Source organism: Myxocyprinus asiaticus, chromosome 27 (genome assembly GCF_019703515.2).
Source record: "Myxocyprinus asiaticus isolate MX2 ecotype Aquarium Trade chromosome 27, UBuf_Myxa_2, whole genome shotgun sequence".
NCBI classification, from domain to species: Eukaryota; Metazoa; Chordata; class Actinopteri; order Cypriniformes; family Catostomidae; genus Myxocyprinus; species Myxocyprinus asiaticus.
The window spans coordinates 16,133,700-16,155,722 of NC_059370.1; the positions used below are offsets into that span (position 1 = coordinate 16,133,700).

General features: G+C 37.9%; 1 protein-coding gene and 1 long non-coding RNA gene across 4 annotated transcripts; both read right to left on the reverse strand.

The window, feature by feature from the left end:
• Window positions 1-931: 931 nt before the first annotated feature.
• LOC127418202 (zinc transporter 9) lies at window positions 932-17,333 on the reverse strand. 2 transcript variants are annotated; one of them, XM_051658652.1, is made up of 19 exons: window positions 17,212-17,333; window positions 16,339-16,487; window positions 15,895-16,086; window positions 14,619-14,666; window positions 14,388-14,487; window positions 14,104-14,196; window positions 13,923-14,005; window positions 13,770-13,828; window positions 12,223-12,290; window positions 11,700-11,802; window positions 11,479-11,534; window positions 9,692-9,827; window positions 9,556-9,595; window positions 9,166-9,237; window positions 8,954-9,061; window positions 5,379-5,544; window positions 4,958-5,087; window positions 2,809-2,922; window positions 932-2,235 (listed from the first exon to the last, which is right to left on the reverse strand). In XM_051658652.1, exons 2-19 carry the CDS (start codon window positions 16,445-16,447, stop codon window positions 2,191-2,193), a joined length of 1,722 nt encoding a protein of 573 aa, XP_051514612.1. In that variant the 5' UTR covers window positions 16,448-16,487; window positions 17,212-17,333; the 3' UTR covers window positions 932-2,190. The 2 variants fall into 2 exon arrangements, with proteins under 2 accessions (XP_051514612.1, XP_051514613.1); XM_051658653.1 differs by having other exon boundaries at window positions 16,339-16,484; window positions 17,212-17,308.
• A 1,043-nt stretch (window positions 17,334-18,376) lies between these two features.
• On the reverse strand, window positions 18,377-20,251 carry LOC127418203 (uncharacterized). 2 transcript variants are annotated; one of them, XR_007893385.1, is made up of 5 exons: window positions 20,138-20,251; window positions 19,937-20,058; window positions 19,384-19,756; window positions 19,220-19,271; window positions 18,377-19,036 (listed from the first exon to the last, which is right to left on the reverse strand). It is a non-coding gene; the product is annotated as an uncharacterized LOC127418203 (long non-coding RNA). The 2 variants fall into 2 exon arrangements; XR_007893384.1 differs by having other exon boundaries at window positions 19,937-20,235.
• Window positions 20,252-22,023: the final 1,772 nt, after the last annotated feature.

Below are 22,023 nucleotides of genomic sequence, written 5' to 3' on the forward strand. Positions count from 1 at the left end.
ACTCAGGGGGCGGGGCCAGAACCCCCCTCCCCGTCAGGCGAATTTACAGGATGCCACCCATTACTCCACACATGCCACCACTTTGCCACCTCTGGCAAAAAGTCCTGGAAACGCCTCTAACCTTGCATGTTTTCAACATGCATTACATATAAGAAACGTCTGTTTGTTTTTAAGAGGAGAACATAGTGATTGGGTAAGAACTGTTTCAAAGCACTGATCACATTACAATGTTTTAAAACCTAATATGGGTAGACTTAAGCACAAGAGAGCACATACTGTATCTACAACACATTTTCTATTGTTTGCAAATGATGGATGATTTAACTGGATTTTGGTCTGAATGCTTTGTTCTTATATCAAACTCTTACATTAATCATTTGCGATTATTGTATATTCACAGTTAGGGATTATTTACAATAGCAAATAAACATTAGGGCATGTGCCAGACTAGGTTGACAAAATTCTTTCATCGTTTACTCACCCTCATGCCATCCCAGATGTGTATGACTTTCTTTCTTCTGTAGAACATGAATGAAGATTTTTAGAAAAACACCTCAGCTCTGTTGATTCTCACAATGCAAGTGAATGGTGACCAACATTTTGAAGTTCAAAAAGCACATAAAGGCAGCATAAAAGTAATCCATAACACTCCAGTGGTTAAATCCATGTCTTCAGAAGTGATGTGTTAGGTGTGGGTGAGAAACAGATCAATATATAAGTCCTTTTTTACTATAAATTCTCCTCCCTGCCCAGCAGGTGGCAATATGCATAAAGAATGTGAATTGTAAAAAACAAGAAGAATGTGAAAGTGGAGATTGATAGTAAAATAGGACTTAAATATTGATCTGTTTCTCACCCACACTTATCAGATTGCTTCTGAAGACATGGATTTTACCACTGGAGTCATATGGATTACTTTTATGCTGCTTTAATGTGCTTTTTGGAGCTTCAAAGTTCTGATCACCATTCACTTGCATTGTGAGGCCCAACAGAGCTGAAATCTTCTTCTAAAAATCGTTGTTTGTGTTCAGTAGAAGAAAGAAAGTCATACACATCTAGGATGGCAGTGAGTAAATGATGAGAGAATTTTTATTTTTGAGTGAACTATTCTTTAACAATGCCACCCCAGGATGTGTTTTAGTGACTTTAGAAACAGATCTTTGGAATTTGTGCACCAATCCAAGATCACTTCATTCATTTGCATAAAATTACAGGGCTGAAAACAGTCTAAAATGCACTTCAAAAGCAGCAAAATAACATTAGTACTGTTAGGACTGGTGGTACATGATGATTTAAGAAGCAGTCTGCATCAGAAGGGTCTGTGGTGGCCGATGGGTACCCGTTTTCCTAAATCTGATTCTATAGTTCTCTCATTACTGATAATTGTGTATAAAACATAGCATGTTAGTTAATTTGACCAACTATTCCAACTTTTAAACAGTCAAGTTAAAATTATAATATTCACTGAAGAAGCTTTAAAAAAAACATTTTTTTAAATATTATTTATACGTTTGTAGGAGTATTTAACACATACCCGTTAAAATTAATAAACATCAATTTAAATATTGGATCTACTCTCCAAATGTTGGTTTTGCAATACATTACAGTTATAATTCACCCTTATACTAACTTCATTCAATTGCCCACTTCATTCAATGATGACATCAACCAAACATGCCATCATTTGTGTGCATCTGAACAACAACAAAAAAGCAACATTTTTTAAATACACTTTAAACCTTTGTTTTGAAATAATAGAATGGCCACATCAAAAAGTTACCTATCAAGTGCACTATTCCTACAGTCATATTTTGTCGCCCAGTGTTTACTTTGTATTATAAAGAGAACATATATGAAATGAGTGTTTATGATGCTCTGTGTGCAAAAAGTTCAATGATAAAAGATTCTGGTCCCTTTGGAAACCACTGACATGATTTCAAAGCTCTGATGATGCAACTATCGCTGAACCAAAAGCCAATGACTATAAAATAATCATTATCACCCATTTATCTAATCCAGAGACCTCTTATTATTGGCTGTGGCTAGGTTAGCAGACAATCTGAAACCATGTACAGACTAGTGTTTGGGTGATGTGGGGCAGTAAAGTAAGACTTCAGCTGACTGTCTGGTTGGAGAGAATTTGATTAGGTCTCCTTCTTGATCCCAACCATTCTGCCATTTGTCATGACATTATAAAATCTCCAGATCCACATGTCGCACCTCAGGATTGCGTTGCTGTCGGAGATAAAGAGGAGTCATCAATTAAGGAAAAAAGAACCAACACTTTGAGACATTCAAATAATCAAATATGGTTTAGGAACATTACTCCCAGGAAGTCATGAGATTCTAAACAATAGCGGAATAGAAATAGCAAATTCCACACAAATGCAAACAAGGTCCGTAATCCATTACCAAACTTTCCTGCCATCTTCTTAGACATCACATCCAGCACAACGGAAGCCAATTATAATAATGCACTCTGTGAAATCTCAAATTGATTTTTCTGTTACAAAATTAAACACTGGAAGAGTGAAACTGGAAGGTTTCACTTTCATTTATTTGAGGAGTCGTGGGTAAATAACAGCTGAACTGGTTTTTCTCATGTGTGTGACTTGTGTGGGATGTCTGCTGAATGTAGTGTAGAATTTATTCTGACAGGTAATGCTAACCAACAGGAGATGGAATGCTTATGTTATGCATATGTGTGTGCAGAGTCATGGTGGTCCAAGACAGGCTGTTTTATTGAAGGAGGCAGTGACAATGGCAATAGATACAGAGAGCCGTTTAAATTAAGGCCTCATCACAAACCTTGAGCTCTTTCTCTAGGCGGTCCACTTCCGCTCCTAAAGTATCTATAATGTTCTCCCCGTGCTTCAGCATAAAGTTCTCCAGCTCCTCTGGTGTCTTAACTTGCTGAATGTCCTACAGGAAAATGCACACATATACTGTAAAAACAATTGACAGTGTAACAAATAAAATCAGTCTTTTTAGTGTGGAAACTGTAAGCAGCAGTGTCAAGTTACATGAAAAGTGGCAGCAATTAGGTTTGACAAAGTGACAGGAAGTCATTCATTTTCAATAAGAATTGCCGGTTTGAGGTGACATGAGTGGCAGCTACAGTGCTGATGATGCCAAAGTTGACTAGGGACAGTACAGCGACAATTTTAAGGAATAGTTCACCCAAAAATGAAAATTCTCTCATCATTTACTCACCCTCATGCCATCCCAGATGTGTACAAATTTCTTCTGCAGAACACAAAGATTTTAAGAAAAATATTTCAGCTCTGTAGGTCCACTCAATGCAAGTGAATGGTGACCAGAACTTTGAAGGTCCAAAAAGCACACAAAGGCAGCAAAAGAGTTATCCATAAGACTCCAGTGGTTAAATCCATATCTTCTGAAGTGATATGATAGGTGAGGGTGAGAAACAGATCAATATTTAAGTTATTTTCTACTGTAAATCTCCACTTTCACTTTCTTCTTTTGTTTTTGGCAGTTCAAATGATTTATGCATATAGCCACCTACTGGGCAGGGAGGAGAATTTACAGTAAAAAGGTCTTAAATTTTGATCTGTTTCTCACCCACACCTATCATCTAACTTCTGAAGACATGGATTTAATCACTGGAGTCTTATGGATTACTTTTATGCTGCCTTTATGTGCTTTTTGGAGCTTCAAAGTTCTGGCCACCATTCACTTGCATTTTATGGACCTACATAGCTGAGATATTCTACTAAAAATATTTGTGTTCTGCTGAAGAAAGAAATTCAAACACATCTGGGATGGCATGAGGGTGAGTAAATGATGAGAGAATTTTCATTTTTGGGTGAACTATGCGACATGCAAGAAATACTGTATGTTCACTATATTTTTATAAAAAACCGAGGGATCAGCGAATATCCTTGTTTTATTGATTTTGCTTTAAAAATTTAATGAATTTATTAAAACACGAAAAACTGAAACCAAAAATATTTCTAAGTTCAAATTGCACTACAAACAAAACAAAAAAGCAATGAAAATAACAAAGTGGTAAAAACAAATCGTATATAAACACCCTTACATTTGCTGTCAGGCAAGTATCCGTCTACAACAGGTGGACAATTACTAACACAAATTATGATCTAAAGACAGTTTTAAATGTAAACTTAATAATAATAATAATAATGATGATAATAATAATTATTAAAATATGAATCGATTTTAGGTTCAAGGTGAACTTGTTTACGTTGTATACACATGTATAGGCTTTAAAGTGAACCTGCAGAGTTGCGTTCACATTGTATTTTAAGCGTGAAACGCTCCATACAAGCAAAATAAACATCAAGCATCTCCTCCTGAGATGGTCTGAGGTCATTTGCAACGTTCTCATAAACAACACTATTCTTGCAAACAGTTTTTAGATGACTGAAACAGAAAAGAGTGAGAACTCTTTACGTGCGTGTGTTCCACGAGACATGCTCGTGCTGCACGCCTCTGAACCATCAGCGCATCAGAGACGGGCGAAGGCTTTTCTGTCATCTGTTCTTAAAAATATGATACAGTGTGTTTCTTCAAGCATGTGTCTTTGTGTCTAACAGCATTTCTTGTTATGTGTCACTTTGAGATGTCTAACAGTTAGCCTGCTAAAGTGGCTTGTAGATGAGCAAAATTACCCGCCATGCGCATGATATAGCCTACCCGCATTTTGAGGGTGCTAATTTCTTACCCTGTGCTGCTATTTTTGCCAACTTCCCAGCTACATGGTTTTGTAATTTTACGATATTGTCGATCATCGTTTGTCAACGAGTGTCGCAATTGATTCCGATTCCATTGTCCTATCACCGAGCCCTAATTTCTTTAATTGCTGTCAGAGTGAACTGGCCTTCACATTCTTCACTTGTGCCGAAACGGCAAGCTCAAAACAAACAATGCAAACACTGTTGCGTCAAAAGCTCTAAATATCTCTCTCAGCACGTACGTTGAGGATCTGTTCGATGTCTTGCTTCTCCAGGTATGAGCGCGTCACCACCCGTCCATCAAAGTCCACCTCCGCCTTGAAACGCACTTTGCTCAGCCCCATATCTGTAGCTTTCACATCATGAATCGCCCTGGAGAAAAGAGACATGATCTAATCAATTTCATCAAAGCATGAATGCACCTGTGTCATTGTGTACCATCAATGTAATATAACAAGCAATACGTAGATATATAGTAACTAGATTTTTACATTTTCTTTCCTTAGCAAGCAAATGTGTCTGTGCATATACAGGGTAGTGAATTTGACAAGAATTTGATGCTTTTAGATTGCTTATCCTTCCTTATTACTGTACTGATTTGATCTGAAGGATGGCAGCTTGTTTACTGATTAAGCTCTTATTATGCAGACAGTGGGGACTGACCTGACTGCAGGGTCACTTTCCAGGAACTCTGTGAGCTTCTGCAAGTGCTCAGCCTGGATGGAGCGGCCCAACAGAGCCTCTGTGTTAGTGTAGATGAGGAACGCAGACACCGCCCCTAACAGGGTGCCCACGCCCAGAGAACCGAGACTATCATAGTATGGGTTACCTGAGCAAGAAGGGGAAGAGGGAAAGTGAGCAAATTATTAAAGCTTCAAATGAGACAAAATAATGAAAACATGGATACTTGCTATGTTCAGAGCAATACTATTCATCCTATTTGTGCAGTATTTATATTGTGCAGTTTGTGTATTTTCTATAGGCATGGAATTCCCAGATGACCTACTACATTTGCCAAAATGTGCAGTACACAACAGAGCACAATGCAAGGAATACTGCATACGTATATATTGGTATTTCCAGTGAAACAAATGAAGCAGGTCAACAATGATTTTTTGCACTTTTTTTTGACACATTAGCTGTGTCCTGAATGCTCAATATGCACAATATACACTATTCACTCAGCCATGTAGTGTGTGAATTTTCAAAGTGTAGTAGCGTCTCAAACCGCACACTTCTGCACTATTTGACGTCATTTTGAAGAATAAGTAGTGCGAGTAGTATGTTTATACTGTAAATGCAACAAAAAGAAGTGTACTACGAGTACCCGGATGATGCACTTTTACAACCGTCAACATGGAGTGAGGAATGTTGGACACTTCATGCACTCAGCACACGCGGCCTGCCATACCTAGCAGAAGGGGCAGAGTTACTGGCATCGATGGTGATCTGGCAAAACAATTGTAAATAATGGAGAATATGACAACTAGCGAAACTTCTGTGAAGACAGCACCTTACAAAAGTGAGTTCAAAGCTTTACCATCATGCCATGCTGTGTGAATATGTATATTATTGAGATGTAAGTGTTGAACTGAGGGTGGATAGCGTGCTGAAGCTAGTGGCAACACAACGCTTGGGTTTGAAATGTCACTTCCATCAGCAGTTGAACAGTGAATGCTTCCGTGTAGTGTTCCATTTGGGACGATACTGCATGGCTGAGTGCATAGTATATTTTAAAAGTGCATAGTGTATAGTGTGTCATTTGGGACACAGCTTTAAAAAAAAATTTACTACACGGAAGCATTCGCCGTTTAACAGCTGACGGTAGTGACGTTTCAAACGCACGTGACGTGTTGCCGCTAACTTAGCATGTTAGCCATTCTCAGTTCAACACTTAATACAAAAATAACATCCATATTCACATAGCGTGGGGTGATGGTAATGGATTCAGCTTACATTTATAAGGTGCTGTCTTCACTGATGTTTCACTAGTTGCTGCATTCTTCATTATTTACTGTTTTGTCAGACCAGCAGTGCAGCTAGGTAACTCTTCTGCTACGCACAACAAGCCACGAGTGCTGAGTGCTTAAAGTGTCCAACATTCCACACTCCGTTTTGACAGTTGCAGAAGTGCATCATCCGGGTCCTCATAGTACACTTCTTTTTGTTGCATTTTCAGTGGTAACATACTACTCGCAGTACTTACACATCCAAATGACGTAGAATAGTGCAGAAGTGTGCGTTTGGGACACACCTGTTATTTGACTGGACTGCCAAGAGTTCATTTTAAAGCAGTATTGGATTAAAAATGCAAAATAATGTTTTGATTCTTCTAGGTCAATCTGACAATTTGACAATCATGGCATTAAACATGCATAAAATGATATTTGTTTGTTTGTGATTTAACATCATGTCCACTTCCATGGATATTTTTGTGGCGAAACCCAGGTTAAAATTTAATAAAAGGTGTACGTGTTACTATGTAAGCATTTTAAATCTATTTTTGATACAAACTCAAACTGATTATGTACTCACGTAATGATATAATGTGACAACAGTGCATCATGCTTGTTTTTTTGTTACATAATGCATACTGTTTCGCAAGTAAAAAAAAAAGTAGTAGGCAGTATATAGTGTACACTTTGCAGTATGCTAGTATGCTTTTCTCAACATAGCCAGAATATTTAATGAAAAAGAGACCTCTAGTGGTAAAAACATAAAGCACATCTTTTCTTTTAAAGCCATGGTATTTCCAATAAAACATTGCTGTTTGTTTCATGCTTGATTACACTTAAATAACAGAAAACTCTAGTAAACAACAGAAATTGCCACCAGGCCTGTTCTCAAGCATGAAGGGAGGTCTACAGAATAGATTATTATCTAGATCTCTACACAAATTTTGCACAAAGCCTTGAAAATCACAGGGCAAAAGGAACTAGCCTCTGGCCAGTCATAGCAATTGACTTTGTGTGAGTAGAGTGGTGTGTTCAGTGAGGTGGATTTACAAAGCTTAAAAAGAACATCAACTACTGTTTAGAAGGGGATAAAGCTCAGTCCCATTTGGTTATTAAACCTGCAGCCTGTCTGTATACGGCTGCTGTAGAGACTCAAGTGTCTGTGCTATACACCTTATTCAGCCCCGCACCTTTTCAGCACTTCGCTCTTTCGGATTTTGTCATCTAACTTCCTGTTTGTATTGGAGCTCCCACGGAGTTAAACTGGATCTGGCAGATCTCATTTGGACAGTTATGACACACTGCACTTTTTCATAATAGAAGCGTTTAATTGTTATACGTGTAACTCTGCTTATTTTTTAGGTTTCAACTCGTTAAAAATTTGTGTTAAAATGTGTAGTAGACATGAAATTTCAAACAGTGACAGCTTGTATTATTTCACATCCAAGTTAAGTAAATAACATTTGTCCTTTTAAAATGAGTTTGTCAGCCCACATTTTTAAAAGGCTTAAATGTGCTTAAAATTGTTATAATCGGAATATAAAATAAAACGTACACTTTCACATGTGTATAAGGGCGGTCACACTACACTTCGCGCTCCATTCACTCCCATTCAAACGCATCTGAATGCGTGAGACCGGAAACTCGACATATAAACTGTATATCTGAACATTTTTTATATTATATTTTTTGTTATTTGTGAAGTGTTATTTACTAAAACCAGAAGTTCTCCCACGTGACATCATATCCTGGTCCGTTGCGTTGTCTGGAAAAATTTGAGTGCTCAAAGCCTAGTGTGACTGCCCCTTTAGTGTGTGTGTGTGTGTGTGTGTGTGTGTGTGTAAATATGGTTGCTCCCCTTTACCCGTCCTGGTTTAACACTTAAAAATCTGCTCACCCTAACTACAATGCGATGGGTGAATGACATGTGAAGATGGCCAGAGGTATAGCACGGATATATTTTTTAGGACTTTTTGTTGTGTCACAGCGTGACAGTAGGATCTTGTGGCTTAATGAATGTAGTATACTTTTTAAAATCTTCTTCTAGTTTTTATACTAGAAAAACATCCCCTGAACACTTTAAAATTCTCATGATAACTTTTGTCAACTCTAAAACCTGTAAATCCACTTATTTAATTACACTTTGACATCAACACCATAGAGAGCTACATAGAAACCGGTAGACCTGAAGTTTCATGACAACATTTCCAAGATGGCTGCGTGCTAGTTTCTCTGGCGCACAAAGTGAATAATGGTAAAGATGTGTGTGATTGTGTGAAATACCTGTTAGAGAGGTCAGTCCCATGCATCCAGCTGCCAGCACCACCCCCAGCACTGCAGCAGCATCCTCCAGCAGCACAACGTTAGTGCTTGGGTCTCGGCTTTGCATCACTGCCATCCACAAACAAAACAATAATTAAACACATGCTCACCACCAAACAGTGTTAAAACACAAATTAGCAAAGCAAACAGAAGAGCTAAGCAAAGGTACATACCGTACTCATAAAAGGACACGCCTTGTTTATGTGCACTCTTCTTGATCTCGTTAAAGGCCACTAACAGTGTAGCTTTAAGGGAAAACAGCATGGCAAGTTTATTTATATAGCACATTTCATACATAATGGCCAATTTAAAGTCATAATAAAGAAACAGAAGCATATACAAGCCATGTTTATAACCATATTTAAAATGGACAAAATTACAGATCACATAATTGTAATCAAGTAAAAGAAAATGTTAAGTGTGGCACAGTGCAGCAGAAGAGTGATATAAAAATATTGCATCAATATGTAATGCAGGAGTAACTACATATTGAGAGATTGGTCTTTGTGAATGCTGATACAGCAATTTCTCACAAAATCATGTACGAGGAAACCACATCTCACCTCCTTCAGACACCAAAGATCCTGCTAAGATACAGTACGCCTGCAACAAACATGTAACTGTAATATAATAACACTGACTTCAAACTGATTATCAAATAATCTGTACATCTACAAGCTGAAACCTAAAGCTACTAACCCAGAGCAGTGATTCCATTTGATGTGGGTGCAGGAGCCCCATGATGCCGTGATACCAGGACAGGCCAGCACCCATCATAAAGATTCCCACTCCGCTGATGAGAGAGGCGATATAACGCATGTTGGAGAAGCCGTACCTTTAATAAGAGAGTACAGGCAGATTTAAAAAGTGCTTATGTGTTCATGGCAGAATCAGCCTGTATGAGCTGTTCATATAGGTGAACGAACTAGGGATGCACAATACCACTTTTTCTCTCCCAGTCCGATTCCGATACCTGAACTCTTGGTGTAGGCTGACGCCAAACTGATACCAGTCTTGTTTTAGAATATAGCTCAGTGTGTGGAACTGACTGGGGGTACTCTTTTATATGAAAAGAAACACAAACCTCTAATACAAATTATTTCATTATAAATTTGGAGCCTATTAAGAAAAACTTTATTGTTAACTAGTCTACTGGATAATGCAGCTGCAAAATTAACAGTAATCCCAGTAAAAGCCTTCAGAAGAAAAGAAGCCAGTTATCTATGTACTTTTTTTTTTTTTTAAATTTGTATCTGGACTTCAGATCTCTTTTTTGTTCACTTTATAAGTCCACGTTTCATTCACGCAAGTGTTTTTTTTTTGTTTTTTTTAACCCAGTCAAATTAATATTGTTGTAATTTGTAAACAAATAATAATAATAAACTTTTAGAATTTTATTTCACAATAGTTTCATATATTCAGTCTTGTCTTATTAACTTTAAAACCCCCGGGCTTTTACTTTGGCGGAACACTCCAGGAAGTACTTTGAGTACGTGTGGGTAGCCTACTTCACAGTAGTTTAACTCGCTTCTTATTCAAAATCTGGTGAAATGCTCCTCCAGTGCTGTTGTTAATGCATGTTATAAGCGAACCAAACTATAGAGCATCTGCGTCTGAGATGTTGTACGTGTGGAGCGCTCACATTTTGAACTGAAACGTGCTGTGCATGCAAACTATACATTTACTTCATAAACGTACCCTTTTGCGATTCATAAAACTATTGTTTGTCTTCAAGATACTTTGAATAAAAGGCAAAAGTCATATGGACCACTTTAATGGTGCTTTTATGGTTCTTTTATGTAAATTTGGAGCTTGACAGCAGGGACTAAAAACTAAACGTTTTTCATTTCGGTTCATTCTGAGCAAAAACTGTATTTTTTCGCTCCGGTTCAGAAGTTCTGCAGTCTCCTTTCCAAATGGTAACTGGTTAAAACAAAATAAAAGAACGGTTAATAACGTTCTTTTAAAATGACAGTGCTCTGCGCTAAGGAGTGGGTGAAATACAATTGTTGTGTTGCCAGATCTTGCAAGAGAAACAAGTGACCTGGAAATGTTTGATGCAGCAGTTTCCTTCAGGATCAAAGCACACGTTTAATTTTTTCGGGCAACATGAAGTGGTGTAGTTGAATTTACTGTGATAAACCCTTTGGCTTCATGAAAAAATTATTGGAACGAAATTAACCGGTTATAACCGGTTACCAGCATTATAAAATACAATTTTCACTCCAGAGCAATTTAAAATCACTTTGTTCCCATTTTCAGTTACGTTCTGCAAAAAAGTTTGTTCGTTTTCGGTATTCCTTTTCGTTCCTTGACCCGTTTTTAGTCCCTGCTTAACAGTAACGACCATGTCTAACACACAGTACTGAATTTGTATCGGGCTCGTCAGACCGATACCCGATATGGTTAAAAACGTCAGTATCGGAGTCGAATCCAATCCAGGTATCAGATCGGTGCATCCCTAGATAGAACACATAAAAACATACGGGTGGATGGCATCCGGGTTTCGGACAGACTGACTGATGCCTAGTGCAAGAAGAGCCTGTGAGAGAGAAATTAACAGAAATAAATTAAGAGAAGGGGTGAAAAAAAGTTTAGTAGTAGTAGTAAATCTGTTTCTATTATGTTATGTTATAAACCAACCTTTTCAACCATGTAAGGGAAGTTAAATGTGATAAAAAAAAAAAAAAAGTCAATGGCAGCTCACCTGGTTACAGGTATCAGCCAGAGAGTGGATGGCTTCTGAAAACATACTGGCAGATCCAGTGTAAACCCACGCCAACAGCTTGAAGACAAAATTCAGTCCATTTCTACAGATTTCAAACAAAATTAATTTTTTTTTTTTTTTTTGGTGAAGATAACTCTCCACTTTATGCATTTATCCACATTAAAATTCCTCACAAATTACATAACAAAATGTTCATAGAAAACAGTGCAATTTGATTTTTTTCTTTATGATTATGTACTAAACATAGTTCTGTGTTTAATACAAAGCTGAGGGTGAGTAGACAATGAATACAGGGCTGGTCATTCCTCTCATGTGAGAGCACATGATGGCACCTCAATATCTTTAATCTAATAGATCGATGGCATGTGGCATACAGGCATTGTCATGCATATAGAAGATCTGTCTTGTGTTAAAATGAAGGCACAACTTGTAAACAATCTCTTGAAATGCTCTTTTCTGTATCAAGACTGATTGATTCAGGTGCACTAAAGTTGAGGCTTACATGCAAATAGCTACCATCACCACTTTTCCCGGCCCTTGTAGAAATGTTGTCCTCTTCCCTGATCGAGGCTTTTGGAGACATAGAAACATTTTATCATCATCATCATCATTATCATCATAAAGAAAAAAGAAAAAAACAATGTAAGCGTAACGTTTTCTGTTCTGAATAGTTAAATAAGCATCAGTGTGGTCATATGGGATCAGTAAGTTTTAACAGAAAGACACTGGAGGAAAGAGATAAACCTTGAGGACATCCACTTCATGAATCATGAGAACTAAATTAGCTTTTCTCTACCTAGAGTTAGTAGATAATGAAGTTCATTCAGTACCAATATATTAGATATGGAAGTTTAACTTCTCAGGGTCCATTGGTCAATGTAAGGTCATGGAATGGTCCAGGTTAAATACAAGTTAAGCTAAATCAACATCAATTTGTGGCAAAATGTTGATTACCAAAAAAATAACTGACTCTTCCTTTATTTAAACGAGGGTTGCGGTTTACTGTAAATGCGGTTATATTACGGCACTTAAAATGGAAGTGAATGGGGCCAGTTTTAAAAGTATAGCCACAATTCGAAAACATTATACATGCTAACATGATTTTAGGGTATTACATTTTTACAGGATTAAAAGGTTTCTCTTCATTGTGTCGTCACAACAATAACGTTGTAATATTGGATATAACTTTACAAAGATGTAGTAAAGTCGCAAGTTCGAATCCAGGGTGTGCTGAGTGACTCCAGCCAGGTCTCCTAAGCAACCAAATTGGCCCGGTTGCTAGGGAGGGTAGAGTCACATGGGGTAACCTCCTCGTGGTCGCGATTAGTGGTTCTCGGTCTCATTGGGGCACGTGGTAAGTTGTGCATGGATCGCGGAAAGTAGAATGAGAGAAAAGCATGAGCCTCCACATGCTGTGATTCTCCGTGGTGTCATGCACAACGAGCCACGTGATAAGATGCGCGGATTGACGTCTCAGAAGTGGAGGCAACTGAGAGTTGTCCTCCGCCACCCAGACTGAGGTGAGTAACCGCGCCACCACGAGGACCTACTAAGTAGTGGGAATTGGGCATTCCAAATTGGGAGAAAAGTGGATAAAAAAAAAAAAATATATATATATATATATATATATATATATAAAAATTTTAGCACACATATTGTTTATGTCTTGTGGCTACACTTGTAACAGTGTGTATTTTAATGTTTATGGACTGGTTCCCATTAACTTCCATTTTAAGTGCCTCACTGTAACCCCGATTTTTTTCCTTTCTTTTTTTTTTTATAATTGAGGAACAAGTTGAAATTATTTTTTGTGGCAATCAACATTATGCCACAAATGCTGTCAATTGAGCTTTACTTGTATTGAACCGGGAACATTACATTTAGGTAAAAGGCACCTGAATGTCTGTAGATGCAATAATGGGTAAAAGATCATTAAATAAAAAATATTATGTGTAAGTGACGTGTTATCTTGCTAAATAACCAGGCACTGGTAAAAAGACTTAGTGATTAAAATCTGAGCACTGAACCCATGCTCACCCCTATGCTCACCTTTGTGTTTCCCCAAAAATCTTTGTACTCCTTCAACAGTTGCTGATTTCTAAAAATGTCTGTTGAGTAAGAAGTGAGACAAGCGATTTAGTCAGCAGACTACATGAAAACAACAAAATGCGTGTAATGCACTAAATGAGATGAGAGACACACTTTCTTGATACTCCCTTTCCACCTCTTTTCTGAGATTCCTCTCTCGAGCAAGTGCCTCTTGACTCCCCCATACATCCAGCGCTCTACATAAAGACACCAACATCATACTCACTGATGCCCCTAGCTAATATCACAAACGTGAACACAACATCTATGAACACATTAGCGGATAGTGACATACTTTGCCTCCACATCTGATCGCAGGAAGACGGTGAAGGCCTCTGTATCATCATGGGGACTGCGACGACGGATCTTTCTAAGCTGCTCAAGGTCACTTCGAAAACACACACAAAAAAAGACATTTTGTGAGTATAAATGGACACGAACAAACAAGTCAGCATCAGATAGTAAAAAGGCATCAAACTGCAAGAGAATCAATAAACTTGAAGGCTCCAAAGGTAACATATTTAGGATCACAAAACCACAGCATAACATCCTGAGTTCTCAAACTGAACATAATATCACCTGGGTTTGAGACAGAACTCGTTCATAGCTCTGACGGCGGTGATGAAATTATTTTGCGTGTATCTGGTGCCATATTCCCTCTTTTTAAGGACAGCCCGTACTGTGAAAACAAGGAACAGGCAGTGACACTTTACAAAAGATGGTAAAGATATATGATGATATGCATTCTGATTAGACCAGGTGCTAGAGTACAAAGTGTCTGTCCGTGAAACATTTCAAGACTGCACTAACCTTTCACTTGAATGCTCTCTGCTTTTGTCAGACCTTGAGGTTTGGAATCTTAAATGCAAAAAAGAGAAAAAGAAATGTAACTAAAATCCCTAACTGTTTCAAAAATCAGAATTACCTTAGTTAACCCTGGAAATTCACTTACCGATAGGGTGATTCACACGAAACCTGTCAAGACAATGCTCTGGTCTTATTTGATTCCAAAATCAAAAGAAACAAATCAGAAATTATATTTTGCATATAGAAAATGAAACCAATTGTTTTTTTTTTGTGACATTATTTTCATGACAGTTACTTACATTTTGCTCCCCAATTCTCATTACCGCAATGCATTTTTTTTTTGTTATAAAAATCTATGTACATAATCTATTTTACAGCAAATAGTGGAAAAAAAGACTGTTACAGTAATGAGAATCATCATTGAAAATAATGGGTATAGAAAAAGTAAAATGTCGGACAAGTTACTGTAATGCGAATTGGGGGAGTAAACTCAAGTGTCGTAAACTTAAGTGTCCTGAAAATAATGTAACAAGGCAAAAATCTTACTGGTCCTTAAAGTTGGTAATTTTTTTTGTACTGATTTGGGGTTAAAGGGATAGTTCACCCAAAAATGAAACTTCTCTCATCATTTACTCTCCCTCATGCCATCCCAGATATTACTTTCTTTCTTCAGCAGAACACAAATGAAGATTTTTAGAAAAATATTTCAGCTCTGTAGGTCCATACAACACAAGTGAATGGTGACCAGAACTTTGAAGCTCCAAAAGCACATAAACGGCAGCATAAAAGTAATCCATACGACGAAAAAGGAGTTACATTTTGGTCTGTTTTAACAAAAAACAAACAAACATTGGACGCTTTGAGAAGGCATGGATTAAACCACTGGAGTCGTATGGATTACTTTTATGCTGCCTTTATGTGCTTTTTTGAGCTTCAAAGTTTTTGTCAGCATTCACTTGCATTGTATAGACCTACAGAGCTGAAATATTCTTCTAAATATCTTAATTTGTGTTCAGCAGATCTAAATATCTTAATTTGTGTACACATCTGGGATGGCATGAGGGTGAGTAAATGATGAGAGAAGTTTCATTTTTGGGTGAACTATCCCTTTAAATATGACAAAGACATTTTCTTGACAGGTTTTGCGAGAATTTATATAAATCCATAAATTAGCAAAAGACTGAGTCTTATACTCACAATGACAGTCAGTGATGCATTCAAACATTATTTGATAAATCTTTAATTTTTACAGATGAAAGCCACTGTGTGAGGTCATTACCTGCTGCTTTTGCCAAGCTCTGTGCTGTCTGTGCTTTGTCAGTGGGCTTTGGCTCCTCAGGGCCTGCTGGAGATCCTTCTTTACCACTGCCTGATGTGGAACAGCACTGGACGCGTGTCCACTTTAAAGACATCACTCTGGAGTCAGGGAAGCTAAACCACAGCTTGTGCAGACCTCCTCCATTTTTCCAACCTACAGAGGACATTCAGTCACGCATGAAGAAATTCTAAATGGTCTTGATTGTACTTGAAATATACAAATTCACATACAAGCAGACAACATCTGCTGGATTATTTTAAATGACCATGATCTACATTACGGTCTCTAATAGAAACGGACACATTTGGAATAACGTGAAGACGAGGAAGTTCATAACAGAATGAAATACAATGAAAAACTGTCCACAGGACAAATGCAGATCGTGAAAGTGCATGGTGCTCTTACCGAACCATGGCTTTGCTATTTTGGAGGGTCTCTGAGAGAGGGGGGCTCGTTGTTGCAGGTAGACCCGGCAGAGGACTTGCCATGGTCTATGAGCCAGACAGGGAAACATCCTCTTGATGGCAAGTCCAGAAGACACACACTGAAACCTACTGAACAATTACATTACATTCTTTACGTACATTCAAAACAACTTCAGAGCAACACTCAGGCATTACAAATAGTAAAAGAGCATGTGCTTGTATAAGGGCTCACAGTGGTCTGCAAACATCAGATTAAGCCAATTAGAGTAATATTACTGGCACTTGTCAGATCTCTATGCATACAACTAAACATCACCCTGCATTTGAACATAACTTGCTTGCTTTGTAGGCATTGATGGCCACAGTGGCATAAGTCAATGCTGTCCACAATAATACTGACAGCAGCTCTACCCATAAACATCTAACCACGTTGTACACATCTTAAGTCACTTAATCAGCTCAATGTGACAGTGAGTGCCAACAGTCTAGACTCCACAGCGTCATCTGACAAAGTTACTGAAGGGTTTTCTTTGAACTCTGCTATGACAGTATTAACACTTACAAGCTCTTCAGATCAGCATGAGCATAAAACTACCACTCAATCGTTTCACTATCCGGCTAGATACTTAGCCACTCCACATTTGAGCCAAGCAGCAGATGTCTAGGCGTGTAACTGCTTTAATTTCTCTCACATTAAGTGAAGACTGCTGATCTGATGAGCAAACGCTGCTAGCAGAGTCTGACCGAGCCGGTGTCTTTCAGTTAGCTTAGCAAGATGCTACAACTGCTGAGGTAATCACAAAACTATCACACCCAGAATGCTAAAAATGACATTCCGTCAGGCATTCGTTACCTTTATGAAGCTCAGTCCATTATGTATTTGTGGTGGTAGGCTCGCCCAACATTATCCATCACGACAGCACCAAGAATACACCGAAAGTATAAAAGACGGAGATCTCGCGAGGTTGTGAGTCATTGAACGCGAGAGCGTGAGTTTTTCCACTGCGGCTGCAGTCTCGCAGAGAGGTCTACTAATGGAGGAACCCCTCACTGGAGCACGGAGCAAACTAGTAAAACTGATTATAACATGACTAATGTTATTATCACACACGATGTAATGTGTATTTGACGATTATTCAGATATTCTTTCAGAAGACTTGAGACCAAACTGATTTAAAGGAAGTTCTCCCAAAATTTTAAAATGTCTCATCATGTCCTCACCCTCATAACATTTCAGAAGTGTATGAATTACTTTATTTTTTTCTGCAGAACACAAACGAAGATTTTTAGAAAAATGCCTCAGCTCTGTTGGTCCATTCAGTGCAAGTGAATGGTGGCAAGAACTTTGAAGCTCCAAAAATATATAAAGGCAGCATAAAAGTAATCCATACATCTCCAGTGACTAAAACTAGGTCTTCAGAAGCGACATGATGGGTGTGGGTGAAAAACAGATGAATATTTAAGTCCTTTTTTCCTGTAAATTCTCCATTCCCAGTAGGTGGCGAAATGCATGAAGGATGTGAAAAACAAAAGAAGAAGGTGAAAGTGGAGATTTATAGTAAAAAAGGACTTAAATATTGATCTTTTTCACACCCACACCTATTATATTGCTTCTGAAGACATGGATTAGACATTTGGATTACTTTTATGCTATCTTCATGTACTTTTGGAGCTATACAATTTTGGTACCTATTCACTTGCATTAAATGGACCAACAGAGCTGAAATATTCTTCTAAAAATCTTCGTTTGTGTTCTGCAGAATTAAGAAAGTCATTGACATCTGGAGATGAGAGAATTTTCATTTTTGGGTGAACTATCCCTTTGAAGAGCTGTGTAAAGTGAAAAGTGTGCTGAGAGTCCTACATGTGACATTTATTAAAAACAGTATCAAAAATCAGTTTCATTCTTTTATAGGTTTTGGCTATACACTGAACACTACTCTTGATTTTTTATGTATAAATAACATAGATAAAATGTATATCAACACATTACAACAGAGAAAAGATAATTTCTTCCCTGTGTCCAGTTTATTATTTAGAACTTGCAGTATATTACAGAGAACTTGTATCTGGTATGAAATAAGATGGAAACACACATAGTACCATAAACGCACACATATATAAAATAAAATATCTTTCAACATACAGTATGTCTTAATAAAGGTGAGAAAAAAAAAATCCCAAAGGGATTTAAATGGTATTTTTCTTAATCCCGTTCAGAAATGTTTTCAAGTTCTTAAAGCCACTGCTTCTCCACCTACACAAAGAGACATACTGTATTGTAATGTTAGAATATACACAAAACTCAAACATTATTCTGATCAAATTCTTACTGGCATTTTTCATGATTAAGTGTTATGGGATACATACAGTATCTTCAGACTGAATATGTGGCAGACAGTATTTACAGAACATAAATAAAAAGGTATTCACATCTCATTTTTCATTTTTGACAGGCTCAGGGAGCGGATCTGGGATCGTTTCAGTTTGCTGACTTTGAGACAGTTGAATGGGTGACAGGGGACTTCTCTGGATGTTTGGTGCCTCAAAGACACTGCTCATCAAAGCATCTGAACTCTCAGAGAACTCTACGCATGGTTTTTTCTAAGGGACAATGTACAAGGATTCAAGGTCACTCTGAATCCTCTTTGGAGACAGTTCTGGTGGATTTTCAAAAGCTGAAAAAGAGGATGAATCAACATGATGTCTTTCCAAATAAAACAAGCATGTACTAATGTCTAGGCCAACTGTATTAATGTTTTTTTTATGGTGTTCTAAACTCTAAAAGATATAAATTAGAATCAGTTAGTTCTATAGGAAGAACTAAAGTATGAAACTAATTTCCGATCACTCACACTTACCTTTCTCCCAGCTTTCAAAACTACTCTGTTCAGAGCTAACAGCATCAGCCACCTTCAGAGAATAAATCGTTTTAGAAAATATTAGATCACAAACATTAATAACAAGAGTGCAAAAGCAGGAACAAAGAAATTATATAATCTGAAGGAGACTTTAAAAAAGCTACTTGTCGGGGGCCTGGGTAGCTCAGCGAGTAAAGACGCTGACTACCACCCCTGGAATCGCAAGTCTGAATCCAGGGTGTGCTGAGTGACTCCAGTCAGGCTTCCTAAGCAACCAATTGGCCCAGTTGCTACGGTGGGTAGAGTCACGTTGGGTTAACCTCCTCATGGTCGCTAAAATGGGGATCTCGCTCTCGGTGGGGCGTGTGGTGAGTTGTGCGTGGATGGAGAATAGCGTGAGCCTCCACATGCACTATGTCTCCACGGTAACGCACTCAACAAGCCATGTGATAAGACTGACGGTCTCCGACATGGAGGCAACTGAGATTCGTCCTCCGCCACCCGGACTGAGGCGAGTCACTACGCCACCATGAGGACCTAGAGTGCATTGGCAATTGGGCATGCCAAATTGGGGAGAAAAGGGAAGAAAATCCACAAAAAAAAAAAAAAAAGAAAAAATTACACATTCGCAATGACTTAAACAATGACTAAAAGCAGCAGTGTCATATGGCACATTTGCTTATTAAAAGTCTATTAATGTTAACAGATGAATCTTACAGTCTGTCTTTGCTGGAATCCTTTCAGTGTGTTTTTCAGGGTAGACTGCAGAGCTGTCCTCACTTGATCTCCATTGTTCCAAAGCACTGCATCCAAGCGACTCTCAAAAACCTCCTCACAGCCTGAGAGATTTATAAGAGCAGAATCTTAAAAAGACCAATCTTAAGCTCTCTATTTTGATAGAGGAAGAATGAGACTAACTTATGAAGTCAGAGATCTGTGAGTGGAAAGGGTCACTGTACTGAGTGAAAATGAAGAGAGTCAGAGTCTGTTCTACAGCACGGCTCATTTCTGGCTCTATGTTCTGCTGTACATCACCATTTCATCCTGATTCAGCTTCCTGACTATGGACAGTCTCTAAAGATAATTCTATTTCAGAACACAGGAAGCCGGTACAGAGAAAAGCAGCAATGAAATAATATGCATATTGGATGACTACGCTTTGCCACAGAGCCTCGTAGAGCACAGGGAGATAATTGAATTTCTGAAATAGTTTTGCATTCACTTATAATAATTTTGCATTCTCTCACAAATGATTGGCATTCCCTTGTGAAAAGTTTTGTGTTCCCTCACACTTACATATATTGGGTTCCCTCACAATAGCTTTATCCATCCATTATGAAAATTAACCATGTTTCACTAACCATAGTTCAGCCATGGTGTTTGTTGTAAAACCATAGCAACCACAACATTTACCATGGTTTTACTATAGTAAACATTTTGACCGTAATATTTGTAGTACATCCATAGAAATAATACAGGAAAACCAAAACTATTGTAATAAAATTATATCACCCTGCCATGAAAAAAAAAAAAAAAGGTTACTACAGTTTTATTATAATAACATCATTGTTAATTTGTTGCTCCTACCAAAAAACATGCCCTTCCCTTACAAATATTAACCATGGTTTCACTATAGTAAAACTGCAGTAACCCTGTTTTTGGTAGGCACCATTGTTTTAAAAATAATACCATATTAACCACAAATTATCCATGGATTTACCATAGTAAAACTTCTGGACTGAGTTTGGCTAACATGCCAAAGCTAGCGGCAACAGATCGTGTGTGTTTGAAAAGTCACTTCCTTCAGCTGAAAAACAGCTAATATTTCTGTGTAGTAAAAAACTTAAAGTGTTCCATTTGGGACAATTCAACACTTTGAAAATTCATACACTTTAATGGCTGAGTGCATAGTGTGCATTGTGAGTGCATAGTGTAAAGTGCATCATTTGGGACACAGCTCATGATTATTAGGTAGGCCTACATTTTTTGGCTAGTGTGGTTTTACTGCAAATACCATTGTTGAACAATGGTTACTGTAGTAAAACCATGGTTGATTTTCATAAGGGATGGATAAAACTATTGCCAGGGAATGCAAAATTAAGTTTAAGTTTATTACAGTGAAATTATGGAAAATGGTCAATGTTGTCATGATCGCTTGGATAAGGCAGATAACACAATAACTGCAATGAAACACCACTAACCTCACCTGAGCACGAACCAAACTGAGTCTATGCAGAAACATTTGAATCTGTGAATGGTCAGCCTCCACTAGCCTTTCAGAAATCAAGATAGACGACACATTATTCATAATGTGTTACTGCCAACATGCCTGGATTATACTGTATAGAATTAAAGACCAAAACATTATTTTCTTGGTAACTTCTTCAGAAAGGCGGAATAGGTGCACTCACGTGGAAAGAATAGGTGAAACACAAACACCCCAAACTGCACTCACCATCAGGCCTCCGCGTGACCGTTTATACTGACCTCACTCGTGATGAATTAAAGTCAATAAAAACCTCATCACCTGTAGTAAATAAAAGTTGAAACACTCATACCAACGTGTATCAAAACAGAAATACATATCAAATCAAAATGCTTCTGAAAATAACTCTGAGTAAAAACGTTAATTGCACATTGTAAAAAAAAAAAAAAAAAAAAAAAAAAAAACAGTGATGAAAATGACCTGCCGTAATTTACAGTAAATTTTCTGCCAGTAAACGAAGTGAATCCCCAAACTGAATTTTCCTCAGGCGAGAAACTGCAGTTGCGCTGCCCATCCACTCCACTAGATGTCGCTATAA